Source organism: Parasteatoda tepidariorum, chromosome 5, assembly GCF_043381705.1.
Source record: "Parasteatoda tepidariorum isolate YZ-2023 chromosome 5, CAS_Ptep_4.0, whole genome shotgun sequence".
Classification (NCBI taxonomy): domain Eukaryota; kingdom Metazoa; phylum Arthropoda; class Arachnida; order Araneae; family Theridiidae; genus Parasteatoda; species Parasteatoda tepidariorum.
Window position 1 is genome coordinate 47,055,266 of NC_092208.1, and position 16,344 is coordinate 47,071,609.

The 16,344-nt window shown below is 29.0% G+C and overlaps 1 protein-coding gene across 4 annotated transcripts in view; it reads right to left on the reverse strand.

Annotated features, from left to right (window-relative positions):
• The window catches only part of LOC107456032 (protein qui-1), a 224,791-nt gene that overhangs the window by 119,698 nt on the left and 88,749 nt on the right, over positions 1-16,344 (reverse strand). For all 4 annotated transcript variants that reach the window (XM_016073796.3, XM_071181411.1, XM_016073797.3 and 1 more), the window contains one exon: positions 15,833-16,008. In XM_016073796.3, the coding sequence (XP_015929282.2) occupies positions 15,833-15,953 (121 nt within the window). In that variant the 5' untranslated portion in view covers positions 15,954-16,008. The remainder of the gene's footprint in view (positions 1-15,832; positions 16,009-16,344) is intronic.

Consider the following 16,344-nt stretch of genomic DNA (forward strand, 5'->3'; position numbering starts at 1 on the left):
CTCAAAGAAGACCAGAAGGACTCCTCAGTAAATTATAAGCGTTGAATATAATGCTTAGCATGAAAAATAATCTGAGTTTTGAACAATTTGCAGAAGTTGAAAGTAAAAAGGCCACACCCCGGTAAAAAAAGTGGTTTTCTTTATGATACTTGAATTTATGATTGATCTTTATGATTGTTCGAAAGTGCTAATTGTTCAGTGCTTCTTTTAACGTCTAAATGAAAAGCTGTTTATGTTAAATGGACTAAAAAACTTATTGAGGAATTTTGAAAATGTTTAGATTTTTGAAGTAATCATTTTTCAACTAATTTGCTGTTTTGTGCAAATATAAATGCACTAAATCTTTACCCAGTCATTATTTTAAGTTAATGTTTTGGGTACAGTGGTAAAATGTGATTTTCTGTTATTGAAATAGTAACTGTTAAGTCGTTTATACTGTATTGATATCACTAATATAAACATTTTCACTATATGAATACATTACCATAACGGCTTTTTATCATAACAAGATAATGCTAAACCTTTAAGTTCAAGACAAACGCAAAATGGCTGGATGATAATGGAATAAATATTAAAGAAAAAAAAACTTATTTTATAACACTATTTCAACCTTAAACTAAAATAGAATTTTTGGTAAATAATGAAAAACAAACTCAGAAAATCAAAAAAGAAAAGAAATTAAGATTTGAAAAGAAATCGGGATGGATTAACTTTAGACACTCTCAAGTCTTTCAAATATCTGTACCAAGACAACATTATAACTAAACGACTTGGAGACAAAAATGATAACTAATGATGAAGAAGAAAGAATTAACAATTTATTTATCTGTTGCATAAATATAAGACATTTTGAAATGTATTTTTATATCTTATTTGTATAGTTCATTACTTAAATAAAGAATATTTTGAAATTTCATATTTATTGTCCGTTTTTTATTTTATGTCTTAAAATGATTTATTTAAAAAAGCTATATTTGTCACAAACTTGCATGTAAGTTTTGATTAAACAATTAATAACGCCTATCATTTACCATCTGTTTTTGCAGTATCGATAGTCCACTTTTTAATACAATCTGCAACCCTACACACTATTGCTTTGAGTAATTTGCACTCATCTATATGTTTATTTTCAAATGCACAATATTTTACATTTAAACGAGTTAGAATCACTTAAATCCATTAACTATTTTTAATTGTGATTACTTTTCAGTGCCTTAAAATGATTAATAAGGTAGTTAAAAGGTTATTCCTATCAAACTTGCAAGCGAAATTTGCGTGCAATTCTTAATTTCCGAAACATTTATAAAAAATTGTTTGATTTTGTAGATCAAAATTAAGTAATTTTGTCTCCTTAATTCCATATAATTTCACCATTTAATACAATTTATCAGTCTTAAAAATAGATGTACATTTTAACTTGTTGCCATATAAATTTGATGATATAATGATATTTTATAACAGATTGTTTATTGTATTACATGAAGTGTATCAGTGTATTCATATTCAGTGTATCTAATGCAGTGTATCTTACTTGTATATATTCAAATTCCGTGTATCTATTACACTTTAATTTTATTTTATATTTTTGTGTTTTTACAATAATTAGAAATCCAAACACTATTTCATATGACTCGTGAAACAACAATGAATATATCAACTTATTCTAAAAATATCAGTTGAAGAATCTAAAATGATATTCTAAATTATTCAGAAATGATATTCTAAATGAGTCCAAAATAATATTCTAAATGATTCTAAAATGATATTCTAAATGATTCTAAAATGATATTCTAAAATACTCTAAAATCATATTCTAAATTATTCTAAAATCATATTTAAAATGATGATATAAGTGATTCTAAAGTGATATTCTAAATGATTCTAAAATGATGTTCTAAAATGATATTCTAAATTATTCTAAAATCATTTTTAAAATGATGATCTAAGTGATTCTAAAGTTATATTCTTAATGATTCTAATATGATATTCTAAAATACTCTAAAACGATATTCTAAATTATTCTCAAATGATATTTTAAATTATTCTAAAATCATTTTTGAAATGATGATCTAAGTGATTCTAAAGTGATATTCTAAATGATTCTAAAAATTATATCTAATTGAGAAACACCACTTAACTGAAATTTATATTGTGTTATAATTATTACTCCACATAATTATTATTCAACAAATATTCATTTCACATTTCTATCAAAAAAATATGTTAAATATTTGGCACTCTAGCACATATCAATTCTGTTGTGCAAGGAAATTTATTTTGAAGCTTCAGCCAACAGACATACATTTTCAATTCATTTACTTCTAAAGCCTCCTCTTTTAGATAAAGTAAGCTTCTTGGCGAAACATCTCTATTTAATAGTGACAAAATGTTGCATTTGGCACATATATGTCATTATGGATGTAATTTAATGGAGGACAAGCAAAGGGAATGCCCATCTGCTTGAAGGTAAGTAATTTAGTTTGACACCATTGTATTGCTCCAGGCTTTGCCAACAACGATAATTTATGTACAATTCATTTTATGATGTCATTTCAGAGACCAGTGAAAGAGAAATAGTTTATGCATTATGCAACAATGCAATTTTATTTTTGCACCATTTGTAACTGAACGCAATCATTTTTATCATATTTTAAAAGAAAGACAAAATATTATTACAGTTTTGACCTACTTAAACCAAATTGAAGTTTTTTTATTTAATATTGCGTATTTTTTTATTAAAAAAACTAGTACAGACTGAAGTCGTGACTATTTTATTGATTTATAGTTCATTAATATTTTAAATCACGATAAGAAGATAAAACAAAACTTTGTGGCAGTTTTGACAAATTTTAATCAATCTTTAATTTTCCATTTACATCGTATATTTTTCGTTTTCTAAGTTTCATCAATGCTAAGTTAAGGCACTACTAAAACTATTAAAAATATCCAGTCTTAATTTAACTGTTTTTCAAGAAATTAATGATAATTTAAATTCTTCATAAAATATTATATCTTTTACGAATTATTCATGTAAATTATAAATTATTCTTACATCACAATTTTAACTTAATCATCTGAATTTTCCTATTAGCGTCTTCACGGCAACGCTTTTTTTAAAAAAAATGAAGTATGAAAATTGAGAGAGCAATTATTATTTATTTTTAAGAAATATGGCATTCATGTTCATTATGGTATACATACCTCCGTTGCGATGGGAGGACTTATAGTAGGTACAACGTGCAGGTACCCTGAAAAATTCAGGATTTAAATTGCGGTATTAAGTGCGGTACTTAGAATGCATCATCCGTAAAATTCATTTTAATGTGAAATCTCTTTTTACCGTTAAATATTATAACGTAGTTTTTACAGTACTATTTATTCCGTTAGAGTGATTCAGAGTTTTTACGGTAACTATTTCCTTAAAAGTTACGGTATATCAGGCTTTTGTTCCGTAACATATTCCAGTAGAAATTTCTCGGTAAAAAGTACCGGTATCTTAAGTATCGGCAATTTTTACCGTAATTTGATAAAAAACTTCTTAATATTTGACACATCTTTTTTACCAGTATCATTTGTTGAAATCAAACAAAGCAGAGAAAAGTGAATTAAGATCCAGGACCGAAATTATGCAACTGTTTTGCTTAAAGCAATTAAAAAAATAGATAATGAAAGAAACTCTGCTTTTATTTAATCTACCATTACTTTTTTCTTATTCTTTGTTTCTCCCAACAACTAAACTACATAATTTATTTCATAATCTGGCATAAATTAAACTAATAATTTTTCAGAGTTATTAATCTCTATTACATGCATGTACAAAACAAATCGAAGGTTTAATAGTAAAATTTATATTTTCTGAACAGAATTTTAAACATATCTAATTTAAGATAACACAAATTTATAAACTCTTTTTGTTTTCATAACTGAAATTGCAAAATACTGCCTAACTTTAACTATGAACTTTTGAAACTTAGATTAAACAAAATAATAACTTTACTTGTAAACTTTAATATATTATACTAGCTTTGCTCATGGCAAAACTAGTATAGAAATCTAATTTATGAAAAGATATCTAATTTATGAAAACACAACTTTTTTTGAATAACAAATATCGTGAAAGAATAAAAAAAAGAAACACGTTAACCCAGTTCTTAAGAAAATCTTCTTTCCCAAAGTAATCCAATATCTGTATGATTAATGATTGCAGAACAATTTCAGGAGAAGATGACATTACATCGAGAGAAAGTTTACGGGAATCTCTTTCGCTCCAAATCCTATGAAAGATGGAGAACCCAGCTGTTGTCTTTGAAACTGAGATAGTCTCATAAAGATAATATCTACATTTTGCTGTCAATCACAACATTGAATCTGTTGTTTTTCCTTTGCATTTCGCTATGACAAAGTTTCAAAAAAATTAATTTTTTATACTTTTGGAAATATATTTTCACTAATATTAGGGGGCTATCCATACCCATCCCTACAGCTTTCGAAGCCCCTTTATACGCAAAAAGTATAAACTGACCAAAATTTGACAATTTTAGGGATAATTTTTTGTGTAACCCTGACGCAGATGGATCACCAGTATCCCTTTATTTTCTCTGTTCCATATATATTCGATATATATTCTATAATATAGATATATATTCTATAATATATNGATATATAGATAGATAGATAGATACAATTCGTTTCAAAAGATGGGTTAATAAGTTCTTGGTAAATATCTGTTTTTTTGTTGTTGTTAGGAGTAGAAAATTTTAAATAAAAAATCTGTGTTAATTAATTCTACTTATTTATGCACAAAACTGTTTTTATTTTATAATTATGTGTGGCTTTTCTCGATGGGTTGACATTGGAAGATTAAGTAAAGAATAATGACTCTTGATAAGAGAAATTAACTGCACTCAGAATCATTTAGACTCTTAATTTAATTTAATTAATTATTAGGAGTTTAACATAAATAAATTTAGACTTTTAATTTTTTTTACTCTTAAATAGTTTAGAATCTTAGAACTTAAATAATTCCATTGATCATGATCCACACTTTATTGTCTAAATTTATCACAATTTTATACATGAACTTACATCAAATACATAGCATTTTTCATTTAAATTATTATTAAAGTTACTTACATTTTTAGAAATACGTTTCATTCATCGTAACTATATGTAAAATAAACACAAAGTTTTACATAGTTTTCAAATCCTTAACTTATTGGCGTCATACCATGCTGATTTTGCTTATTTTTATCTGTATAATTACCAAAGAGATAAATTTCTACTAAAAAAAAAAGGAGCAGCGCAGCCTCCGTTAATCTCTTTTTCGTATAAATGCAGATGAAATCTAACGAACATCACTTCTGAATGATTGAAAAGTCTTCTAAATAATTTTTCGCAGTTTTTACCATAAGCAGACATTGTTTTGTTCCAAAAACATTTCATTCACGCATGTATTAGAGGTCACTAACTAATATTCAAGCAAAAAAAAAGTTGGCAAAATTCGACGATTAACTGTTGAGGAAGGCAATCATTATTGAATATTAGAGATTCAAATATCAAAACAAGTTTGATTGCTGGATGAAATTAGAAAACACTCTTGAAAATTTCTTATGGCTTTTTCACACTAATAAAACTGGTTTTGAAGTTTTTAACCATTCCTTCCTCAGCAGTGATTGCTTTTTTTTATAGTTTTAGTCTTGTACTTGCTAAAAAACCTTTTTAGTCTCTACTAATTCCATATAAATTTTACTTCTTTTTCGAAAAGAATTCAAAATTCCCCAATATGGATGATGACTGAAGTAATTAGATATTTCACTTGTTAGCATATTCAGGAAATATACAATAAACGCACATGTAAAGCGGCGTAATGCATTTTTTCTGTTTTATTGACCTTCTATATTCAGCTTCAAAATTTTATCAAAAGCTAAAATAATTTAAAAAAACTTTTTCTTGTATTAAGAAATATTTATTCTTCCGAAAATACAACAATTTGACCTTTCTAATCTGAACAGAAAACAGCTACTGTGAAAGGACGTCTCGAAATATCTAATTTACTATCATAAATTTCAAATAAGTATTTTATTTTTGTTATTTTTCCTCACATTTTGCGTCACATAAAAGCTTTTGCGAAAACATTTCAGTCACACTTTCGATTAATTTTATAGATCGTTTTCTTTTTCCTTTGGAATTGTTTTTTGCTTCGCTTTTTCTTAACACGCTGAATGCCATGGGGGTCACTTGTGACCGACACTGAGTTTGTTCGAAGCGCCACAGACGTCACCGGTGACCGGCGAAGCCAAGATTATTGGAAATACATAATTCAAGTAAAATTTTAATGCTTTTAATTTTTTTATATTATTATCGTTACTAAAAGGGTTTGAAGAAATTAATGCAATATAGAACACACAAAAATAACTTTGGCCAGACCGACAAGCCATGTAAAATTAGCGGGGCATTCAACGTGCTAAATAATATTTTTTCTGTTTATTTAGTTTCGTTTTCTTGTTCATGCCATGATCAAGAAATAGTCAGGAAGAAATATATATTGAAGTAAGTTGTGCAGGATGTTCCGTTATCGCAGCATTTACTATATAGTTTCAGAATTCCAGTTAAAACATGTGTCAAAATTCTACGCACATTAAGGATCACAAACTAATACTTAAGCAAAAAAGAAAAAAATAGGCAGTAATTATAGAAATTTAATGAATTTCTGTAGATGAAGTGAATTTCTATTAATAATTAAAACATCAAAAACAGTTAGATTGCAGAGGAAAATCGAGATCAGGTGAATAAGGTTACCAAGAGCATTTTCTTCTCCAATTCAGTAATCAAACTGGTTTTCATATTTTTAATTTTTCAGTGTGATTCTTTTCTTATATTAAGTGATCGTTTTGTTCTTTCGAAAATATTATTTGAGAGCCTTTCATTTCAATAAGAATTCCAAAAATACACTTCACTGGTGGTGACTGCAGTACACCCCATATATTATTAAACTTCAAAATTTTGAAGAATCTAACGCATTTTCTAAACACTTCTACTGAAAGTGTGAAACTTTTATTCTTCGTAAATTGCAACGATTTTAACATTTCTAATCTGCTGAGCAAACGACTACGCGGAAATGATATTTCAGAATACCTAATTTAATAACCTAACTTTCAAAAAAGTGTTTCATTTTTGTTATTTTTCTCACAGTTTGTAACACATAGAAGCTTTTTCGAGAACACTTCAATGAAGCTTTTTATTGATTTTCGGGATTTTTTCTTCTTCTTTTGGAATATTTTTTTGTCTGGCTTTCTCTTTAATACTTTTTCTTCTGTTTTAGTTCTGTTTCTTTTTCGCTATGCCTCGGTGGACAAAATTGCCGGGAAAAGAAAGAAGGAAAAAACGGAGTACTTACCCAATAAATACAGCGTCAGCTCTTACAGCGTGGGTAATTTGGGCTTAAAAACAGTTTCTCCTAAAATGCAGTTTCAATCCAACCTTTCGAGATAGCCGTGATAAAAAAAAGAAAAAGAACTTTAGAAAAGATAAAGAGCTCTATTCAACTTTGCCTTTCCTGCCTGAAATACGTCGGCCATTTCATCAATACTTAAGGTCTCCGTTAAATAAGGTAATTGGTTTTTTTTAAAGGTTTTCCTCCTTGTTATGTAAATTTAACTAAAAAAAAATTACTACTTTTTGTCTCGTCTGTCAACCTTTTCATTAAGCTAGAAGCTGGATTTGCTATTTAGAAACTTTTGAAAATATTTGACTAAATTGCGTAGAATATACATAAAAAAACACAGTTGCTTTGTAACTAAAATCGTATATAGTGGGAAATTCGTATATATGTATATATAAGTGTTCAAAATGTAGAGAAAACAAGGGAGAAATTACAGAACAATGAAAAAAAGGGGAAAAGAAAGAAAAATAACAAAAAACCGGAAAATTTTTTTTAAAAATCTGGTATAATAATAAAATTTAATATTTAAAAAATAAAATTTAAATTTCTTTTTTCTTTTGGTTTTTTGTTATTTTTCTTTTTATTATTATGTTTCTTTTTTTTCCTCTTTTTTCATTGTTCTGTAATTTTTCCGTTGTTTTCTCTACATTTTGAATTAATTTTATGAGTTCTATTTACTTGCAGCTTATGCGCAATAAATAAATACTTATTGTTTTTATTAATTTTCTTTTCGTTTTTTTTTGCTTTTATCTATCTATCAATATGTCTAGTAGGGGAAATAACTCTTTCATTTTAAGAGAGTATATTCGTATAAGAATTGGAAATAATTATATTTATCTCCATAACCTTGGCCTCAGAAGACAAGAATACTCTTGAATTAAATTGCAAACAATTAATTAACAAAAACAAATTCAAATTTATCTTAAATGTAGATTAAATCTAAATTGATCAACCCGTCAGTAATGAATTTTTACTAAACTTCCGCAACATTTATTATAATTTTGTCATTTAAAAACTAATATTTCAAGATTATTTTTCTTTTTTGTTTTATACAGTTTTATCATTGGACAGTTTTATCTTTTGGACAGTTTTATGATTTATTATCTTTTTATTTCAGTCTTCTGGGTTTTATGACAGGTCCAAAATTGGAAGAAATACTCTATAAAAATATGGCATGACTTGTAAAATGTGCTAAAAATTAAAATTATAATTTTAGTATAGCAATTAAACGTGGTTAGCGTGCCTGANAAACAAACCAAAAACTGATTAATTTTTTTTTTTTTTTGTGTGTGTGGTTGGAAAGTGCAGCAATAATTAATTGCAATCAGTGGTTCTCAAAATGTAATGGGCGATTTCTATATGGTGATGAACATTAAATGAAAAATAAATGAAAACAATTATGAAAAGCTAGCGAATATTGAAATTGAAAATCTATACGGAACCAGCAGTTCAGAGGTCATGCAGATAATTAACAACCAAAAAATTAATAAAATAAATAAATTAATAAAATAAATAAATTAATAAAATAAATACATTAATAAAATAAATAAATAAATAAATTAATTAATTAAAATTTCTGAACTTCCTCGTCATACTTTGGGTAAAAAAAAGATCTGTCCAGTAAATCAAATAGGTTGAACATTTTCTTGAAAGCGGATGTCTGATGAGCATTCATGCTTTAACTTAAAGCACAAGGCAGTCTTTGTAAAGTTGAACAATAGTTTTTTCAAATTTTAATTATCAACGCCCTCAATAAAAAAAAATATTTACTCCTGCTTTAATTGCTTTTCTTCAAATATCTGTTCTTTTTGAAGATATAAAGAAAAGAGAAAAATGTAAAGAAATTACACTCTCCTTTTTTTTTATTCAGTATTATTGATGCTTATAGTTACATCTCATAGTTTTCTGAGACACGAAAAAAAGGGAGAGGGTGAGAAAGAGAAAGAAGGGCGATAGGTTGCAGTCAACATTTACGGGGGGGGGGGGATNGGGGGGGGGGTGATAGGTGGCAATTAACATCGAGAGGTGGTGATAGGCCAAAAAACGAACCACTTACTTAAATTAATATTTACATAAGAATAAACACGAAAGTTCTAGATTTCAACAATATTCAAAATAGTATAGTAAGAACAAGTTAAGCAAAGTTTTTTCCCAGCATTTTAAGACTTTCTAGCCTATTTTGAATTTGTTATTATCGTTATAAATTTGTTCATAGTATGCCAAGGTGGCTTAAAGCATTGCAAATCAAATTTATTGGATCAAAAATCTAATGATAAAGCTTAATTGCGATTTGTTTAAATATCAAAAAAAATTATAATTAAGATGTTGAAAAAATTAATATTTATGTAATTAATGAGCTTTAACAGTTATTAAATTAACATTTTCAAAGTAATTTAAGTTACACAAGATAGTACTTAAGGACTAGAATTAGTTTCATTTTCAGATTATTTGCCTTTTTACCTGTAAGTAAATTAATTTTCTGATTTGTCCTAACCCCATGGGGCTAGTGTGAAAAAAATTTTCTTTCCAGTATACTTCCAAATTAACCTATACTGTAAAATCTTACGTTTAATATCTTCTCAAATTCAATTCTGAACAAAAAAAAAATAATTTTTACATGTTAGCACTTTTTTACAAGTTAACACTAATTGAAAATTTCTTATGCAATTTAATGGGTGTATGAAAGCTCTAAGCTCTAAAAATGTTAAAAGTTTACACCAAGATCACTCGCCGTTACACCATACGTTAAATATTTTCGCTTCCAAAAATTCCAATGTTGGTTCGTTTTGATTACTCTTTAATTATTTACAATCGATAACGAGGGGGTGAGTGTGGTTATCAATGTTGCATTTCATCTGCAGAAACTAAAGTTCATCCATACAAATATGTATAATGTTTTTGTTGTGTATTAAGGATATTTATATTTTAATGTTCAAGTCTGTAAACTTTGTAAAGTAATTTTATAAAATATATTTTCGGTCTGCTCCAGTTCTATTAAGCTTAGTTCGAATTCGTCTCAATATTCTCTCTGCTGTATATTTGATATTCAAACTCATTTTTTTAAGAATTAGTGCATGTATGCAACCTAAATTACTGATTCTTACTTTACATTATCTCATAAAAATGACTTTACTGATTATGTGTATAATATCTGTTGTTGTTGTTGTTTCGAATGCCACTTGCCAAATAACAGCAAGCCTGCTAGGTGAAACCTAGCAAATTTAAGTCAGAGGGTGTGCTCCTTGTTTTTTAGTTTCACCATCTATGTCATCTATCAAGTATGCAACCTAAATTACTGATTCTTACTTTACATTACCTCATAAAAATAAGTTTACTGATTCTTATGTGTATAATATCTGTTGTTGTTGTTTCTAATTCCAATTGTCAAGTATCATCAAGCCTGTTACATAAAACCAAGCGAATTTAAGGCAGAGGGCTCACTTATTACTCTTCAGTGGCGCCATCTATGGCCAGGAATACGACTTCACCCACACACACGTCACAGCTTGTTTATAGGGCTGACCCATTCATACATTCATTTATTCATCCATTTATTCACCATTCACAGACAGTCTTTCGGCCGGCAGGGATCGAACTGAAGACCTCTTGGACATGAGACAAACACCCTACCAACCAGGTTATATCGGCCATATAATATCTAATATTGTAGTTATAAATTTTAGTGATATTCAATTACAAATATGATGGTTGATGGCAGCAACTCTTAAACAAATAGCGTTAAAGAGCATTCTAGGTGTATCACAGCAGCAGGAATGATCCTTGAGTTTTGAAATGGTGGAACATCACTTTGGAGTAAAGTAGTTGCCCCCACCCAACTTGTTTATCATTTAGTATCTCTAAAGTTTTTAATTACAATAAGATATGATACACATAAGAATCAGTAAATATATTTTTATGAGACAATACAAAGTAAATGTTTGTAACTTAGGTTGCATACGTGCACCAACTCTTAAAATAAGTTTATAAATTAAACATATGCGTAGAAGAGGACATAAAGATACACTAAAGAAACATGTTAAGATACGCTAAAGATGTACGTTAAGATACACTTAAGATATACATTAAGATACACTAAAGATATACGTTAAGATATACTAATGATACGCGTTAAGATACACTAAAGATATACGTTAAGATACACTAAAGATATACGTTAAGATACACTAAAGATACACGTTAAGATACACTAACAATACACGTTAAAATACATTAAAGATACACTAAAGATACACTAAAGATTTTTACAGTGTAAATATATATTACTCAAAACGAAGATAAACTTTCATTCTTTTTTGTTAAAATGCTAGATGCCGGCAAAATGATAAGATGCTTTTTCATATAAAATTTATAGAAACAGTCCACGAAAATAATTATCAAAACATTAAGAAAATTGCTTCCATTAAATAGAAAAAGTTATAAAATATTTTATATTAACATGACAAAATTAACACTCTTGTCTGTTTTTCATTAATACAAAAGCCATTTTTGTTTTCAATGAATCTGTGACTAATTAAATGGTTTATATAACAGAAAAGAAACATTATAATTACGTAATTTTATGTTATTGAAAACGAAGAATCCTGAAATACGTTTTTGGATCTTTGACTAATCGATTCAAGCCAATTAAGAAAATAGTTTTTCTAACTCTCATTAAGCAATCTTTTAACTCGTTTTCTCCTATTATCTTTACTTAATATCAAGTTCTAAATTCTGATATGGAATTACAATCTTTAATAGCATAAGTTAATTAGAAGGAATATATAGAAATATGAACAGCATGCACGTTAATGGAATTGGAAAACTAATGATATACAAAACTTTTGTGAGTTATAGGATTAAAATGAACTTTGAATAATATCAAATGGAAACTGAATAATTCATAAAGTTGATAGTAATTCTCATCAATTTGAGACTTATACACTGTACACTTCAGATATTATACAATAAATTGTCGTTGCAGAATGTTATTGCATATATTTATTTGCAAAGGACTAATTTTCGTTAGATAGTTGTTCCTAACAAATTTGAGAGCCAAACATGTATAAAAATAAATTTGAATACCAAAAAATGATTGAAAAACGCTTATATAAGTCAAAATGATTGCAAACATTGTTTCCATAAACAGATTTGAATTGTTTATAGTTTCAAAGGAGAATTACTGAATATGACCAAAAAAATTATTCTTAAATGTTCAGAAAGAAGAACACAGCGTCAAATTATACAGGGTATCCCCTAAATGTTGTGACAAACTTGTAGGGGAAGTAGGGCACGTCATAAGGATTAAGAATTACCTAGGAAACCATGACCGGAAATGTCATCTTATGCTGCTAGGGGCGCTTTCCTATTATGAACATGTTGTTTGTGTGACTTTGAACAAGCACTTTTATTTTTCTAAAATATTTTAATTTCCTGTTAATTTTATGTTACCATTATTTTATTTTATATTTTATAACCATTGTTGAACGGCTAACCTATTTTTTTGTTTTACGACTACTAATGTTGAACCACGTAGCCTTGAAATTTTAAACCCAATCCAGAAGACAGGGAAACTCCTGGATCAAGTATTGGGAGATATTTATCCTCGTGTAGGACTTTTTGATGGAAATAACCAGCATTTGCGTTACACGGGGAGAAAAACCACTAAACCTCCCACCGTTAGCTTGACTGCAAGGGGACTCTAGCCCATGATCCGTCTGCCACTAAGGATATTTCACGTCGGCACTGAGGTCGGTGCAAGTCGGATGCGGAACTCGTATCGACCAGCCATCGCTGGGATTCGATCCCGGTTCGTGTCATTGGAAGGCGAACGTTCTATCCCTTGAGCTATCACGGCTCTTATGTTACTATTATTTTATATTATTTTATAACCATCGTTGAACAACCGACCCAATTTTTGGGCTTACGACTACTAATGTTCAATGCCGTAGCCTTGTAATTTTGAACCCAATCCAGAAGACAAGCTGGTTCAAGTATTGGGAGATATTTATCCTCGTGTAGGACTTTTTGATGGAAATAACCAGCATTTGCGTTACACGGGGAGAAAAACCACTAAACCTCCCACCGTTAGCTTGACTGCAAGGGGACTCTAGCCCATGATCCGTCTACCACTGAGGATATTTCACGTCAGCACTGTGGTCGTTGCAAGCCGAATGCCGATTCGTATCGACCAGCCATCGTGGGATTCGAACCCGGTTCACCTCATTGGAAGGCGAAAACTATCTCTTGAGCCATCGCGGCTCTTATGTTACTATTAGTCATCGTCGAGAGTCCCATTAAAATAGGTTCAGAAATGTGGTTTTTATCGTAATTTAATGATTAGACGAGCTTGTCCAGAGAGTCGTCAAATCATTAAATTAAGATAAAACAGCTAATACTCTGGCTATATATTAGTCTCTGACTGAAAGCAATAAAAAACAAAAAAAAATTATGATAATTTAGATAAATAAAAGTGGCAAGTGTTCAAAGGCACACTATGTAACAGTTCAAAAGAGAAAAGTGCCCTTATAACATTTCCGGTCAATTCTTAATCCTTATGATGTGCCCTACTTCCTCTAGAAGCTTGCCACAACATTTACGGGGCACCCTGTAGTTCTATTCATTGCAATTAATGACGTTAATTAGTATCTAATATAAAACGCAAATTTGGTGAATGTAAAATTAATTGTAATTATTATTTCGTCAAATTTGCAATTTAGCAAAATAATATATATCAATTATACCGTAAAATTTTTTGAATACGTTATTTTCAACATTTTACCGTATCAATATTATAATCTAACTAATGTAAAATAGTAAAATATTACGATTAATCTTTATCTCCAAAAAAGGATAGAAAACTGCAATAATGAAAACATAAAATTTTGGTTAGGAGCTTGACCTCATCATATCTTTTCACTCAACAGCGAGAAAAAATATTTTAAGCATGCAATCTGGTATCAGTTAAGCTTTCTTAATATTTCCGTAAAATGATACTTCGTAAAATGCAATAACCAATATTTTTTGACAAAAATCTTTATCATGCCCTCATAAAGGATACCTAAAGATACCCGAGAACCTTCTACTTCTCCCCATTTTGAGGAAAACAGGGGAGATTCGTGGGAGAGGATCGAATTTTTCTAGATTGGCAAGTGAGGTATTTTTTCCTAATGTTATTTTTACATGCTGGATCGTGAAAGGATCGGACAAATAGTTTAGATGTTATAAGTAGCTTATATACAAAAAGTATAGATTTGAATTTGTAATGAGTATATTGTTACTTATGTAATTTCTTGCGCTAACTTGCTCATGAGTTAATAGAACCAATAGTTAACAAGTTGTTTAAATATTGCTAATAGTTAACACTGTTTCACGCATAAATAATACTATTTTTATGTATGACTTATGTACAAATTTTGTTTGCTATCTGGGGTCTATCGGATCGTGTAAGGTACATTTTACGACGAAAACTTTTATGCTGAGTTGAATGAGATAAAATTCTAGTTGATAAGTTGATAATTTTGAAGTCATAAGATTTTTTTTTTCATAATAAATGCTAAATAAAAATGGTACATTTTACATAAATATAAAAAAAAAACATTTCAACGCTTAAAATAAAACCCTTTTAATTCCTGTTCGGTCTTATTCGATTCAACTGAAAAAAATTTCTACGAAACAATACCTTACTAGTCTGTATCCTTATAGAATGGAAACAAATTATTTCACACAATTTTGTGTGCTGCAGAACTATATCTAAGGTTTGTTTTTAAACAGATATGGTAACTGATTTTTTTACCGAATGAATTTCCGTAGGGGAACTCAAACATTTTTATGAATAAGATCACATTTTATTTTGTTCGCGTGTTGCTTCAATTTAAATACTTACGCTGATTTGATATAGTGTTTTATTTTCCTTTTAGAGCAATAAGATTAATATGAATTTACCAATAACAAAATACTTTGTGATTTACAGGATAGAGCACTCGTCTCCCAATGAGGTGGCAGAGTTCAAATCCCCTCGACAGATGGTCGACATGAATTCCGCACCCTGCTCGCACCACCGACCACAGTGCTGTTGTAAAATATCCTCAATAGTAGACGGGTCCCCTAGTTGTACCCTTGCTATCAGACTTACCATGGTAGGTTCGTCAGGCTAACCATTCTTGGTTTTCCTCTCCATGTAACGCAAAGGTGGGTTAGTCAATCAAGAAGTCCTCAACGAAGGCTAATTTCTTCCAATATTTGATCCCAGAGTTCCCTCGTCTGTTATTTCTTTTGGGCACTGTACATTTATCAATTTATTGACAGTTTTAACAATAAAAAGCAATCATAAAAAATAGAAATTGACAAACTTGGAAGCTAATTAGAAAGTAATCGTAAGAATTTCAAACAAACCTGATTTTGTAGAGCTGATGAATATGTTAACTAGTCTAGAAGGAGGTTCTGGAACTGTAGTGAGGTTGCCGAAAAATGTCGCCTGCAAAGTATTGTCTTGGTAGAGCAGTTCTTGAGCCATGTTACTTCAGTCTGAATAAACTGTCAAACTGACATGATTTTTACCATAGAAAGGGCTGAAAAGAAAATTAAATAACTCGTAAGTTTGAACTTTAGAAATAGAAATATCAAAGTTACAATCTTCCACCAAAAAATTTCAAATATATAACATTTTCTGACAGCAAACAAATTTCCGTTTATTACAGAAGTAACCCATCTTATTGCGTACAGTTGATTTTAATGTCAGCAATAACCTTTATCACAAAGTCCAACAAGGTTTATAACTGATTAGCAAATAAACCATTCATACTTTAAACGTTAAGTAAATTTAAAAACTTTAAAATCACATTAAAGCTTTTATATATATATATATATATATATATATATATATATATAATCAAAAAGGATTTAAG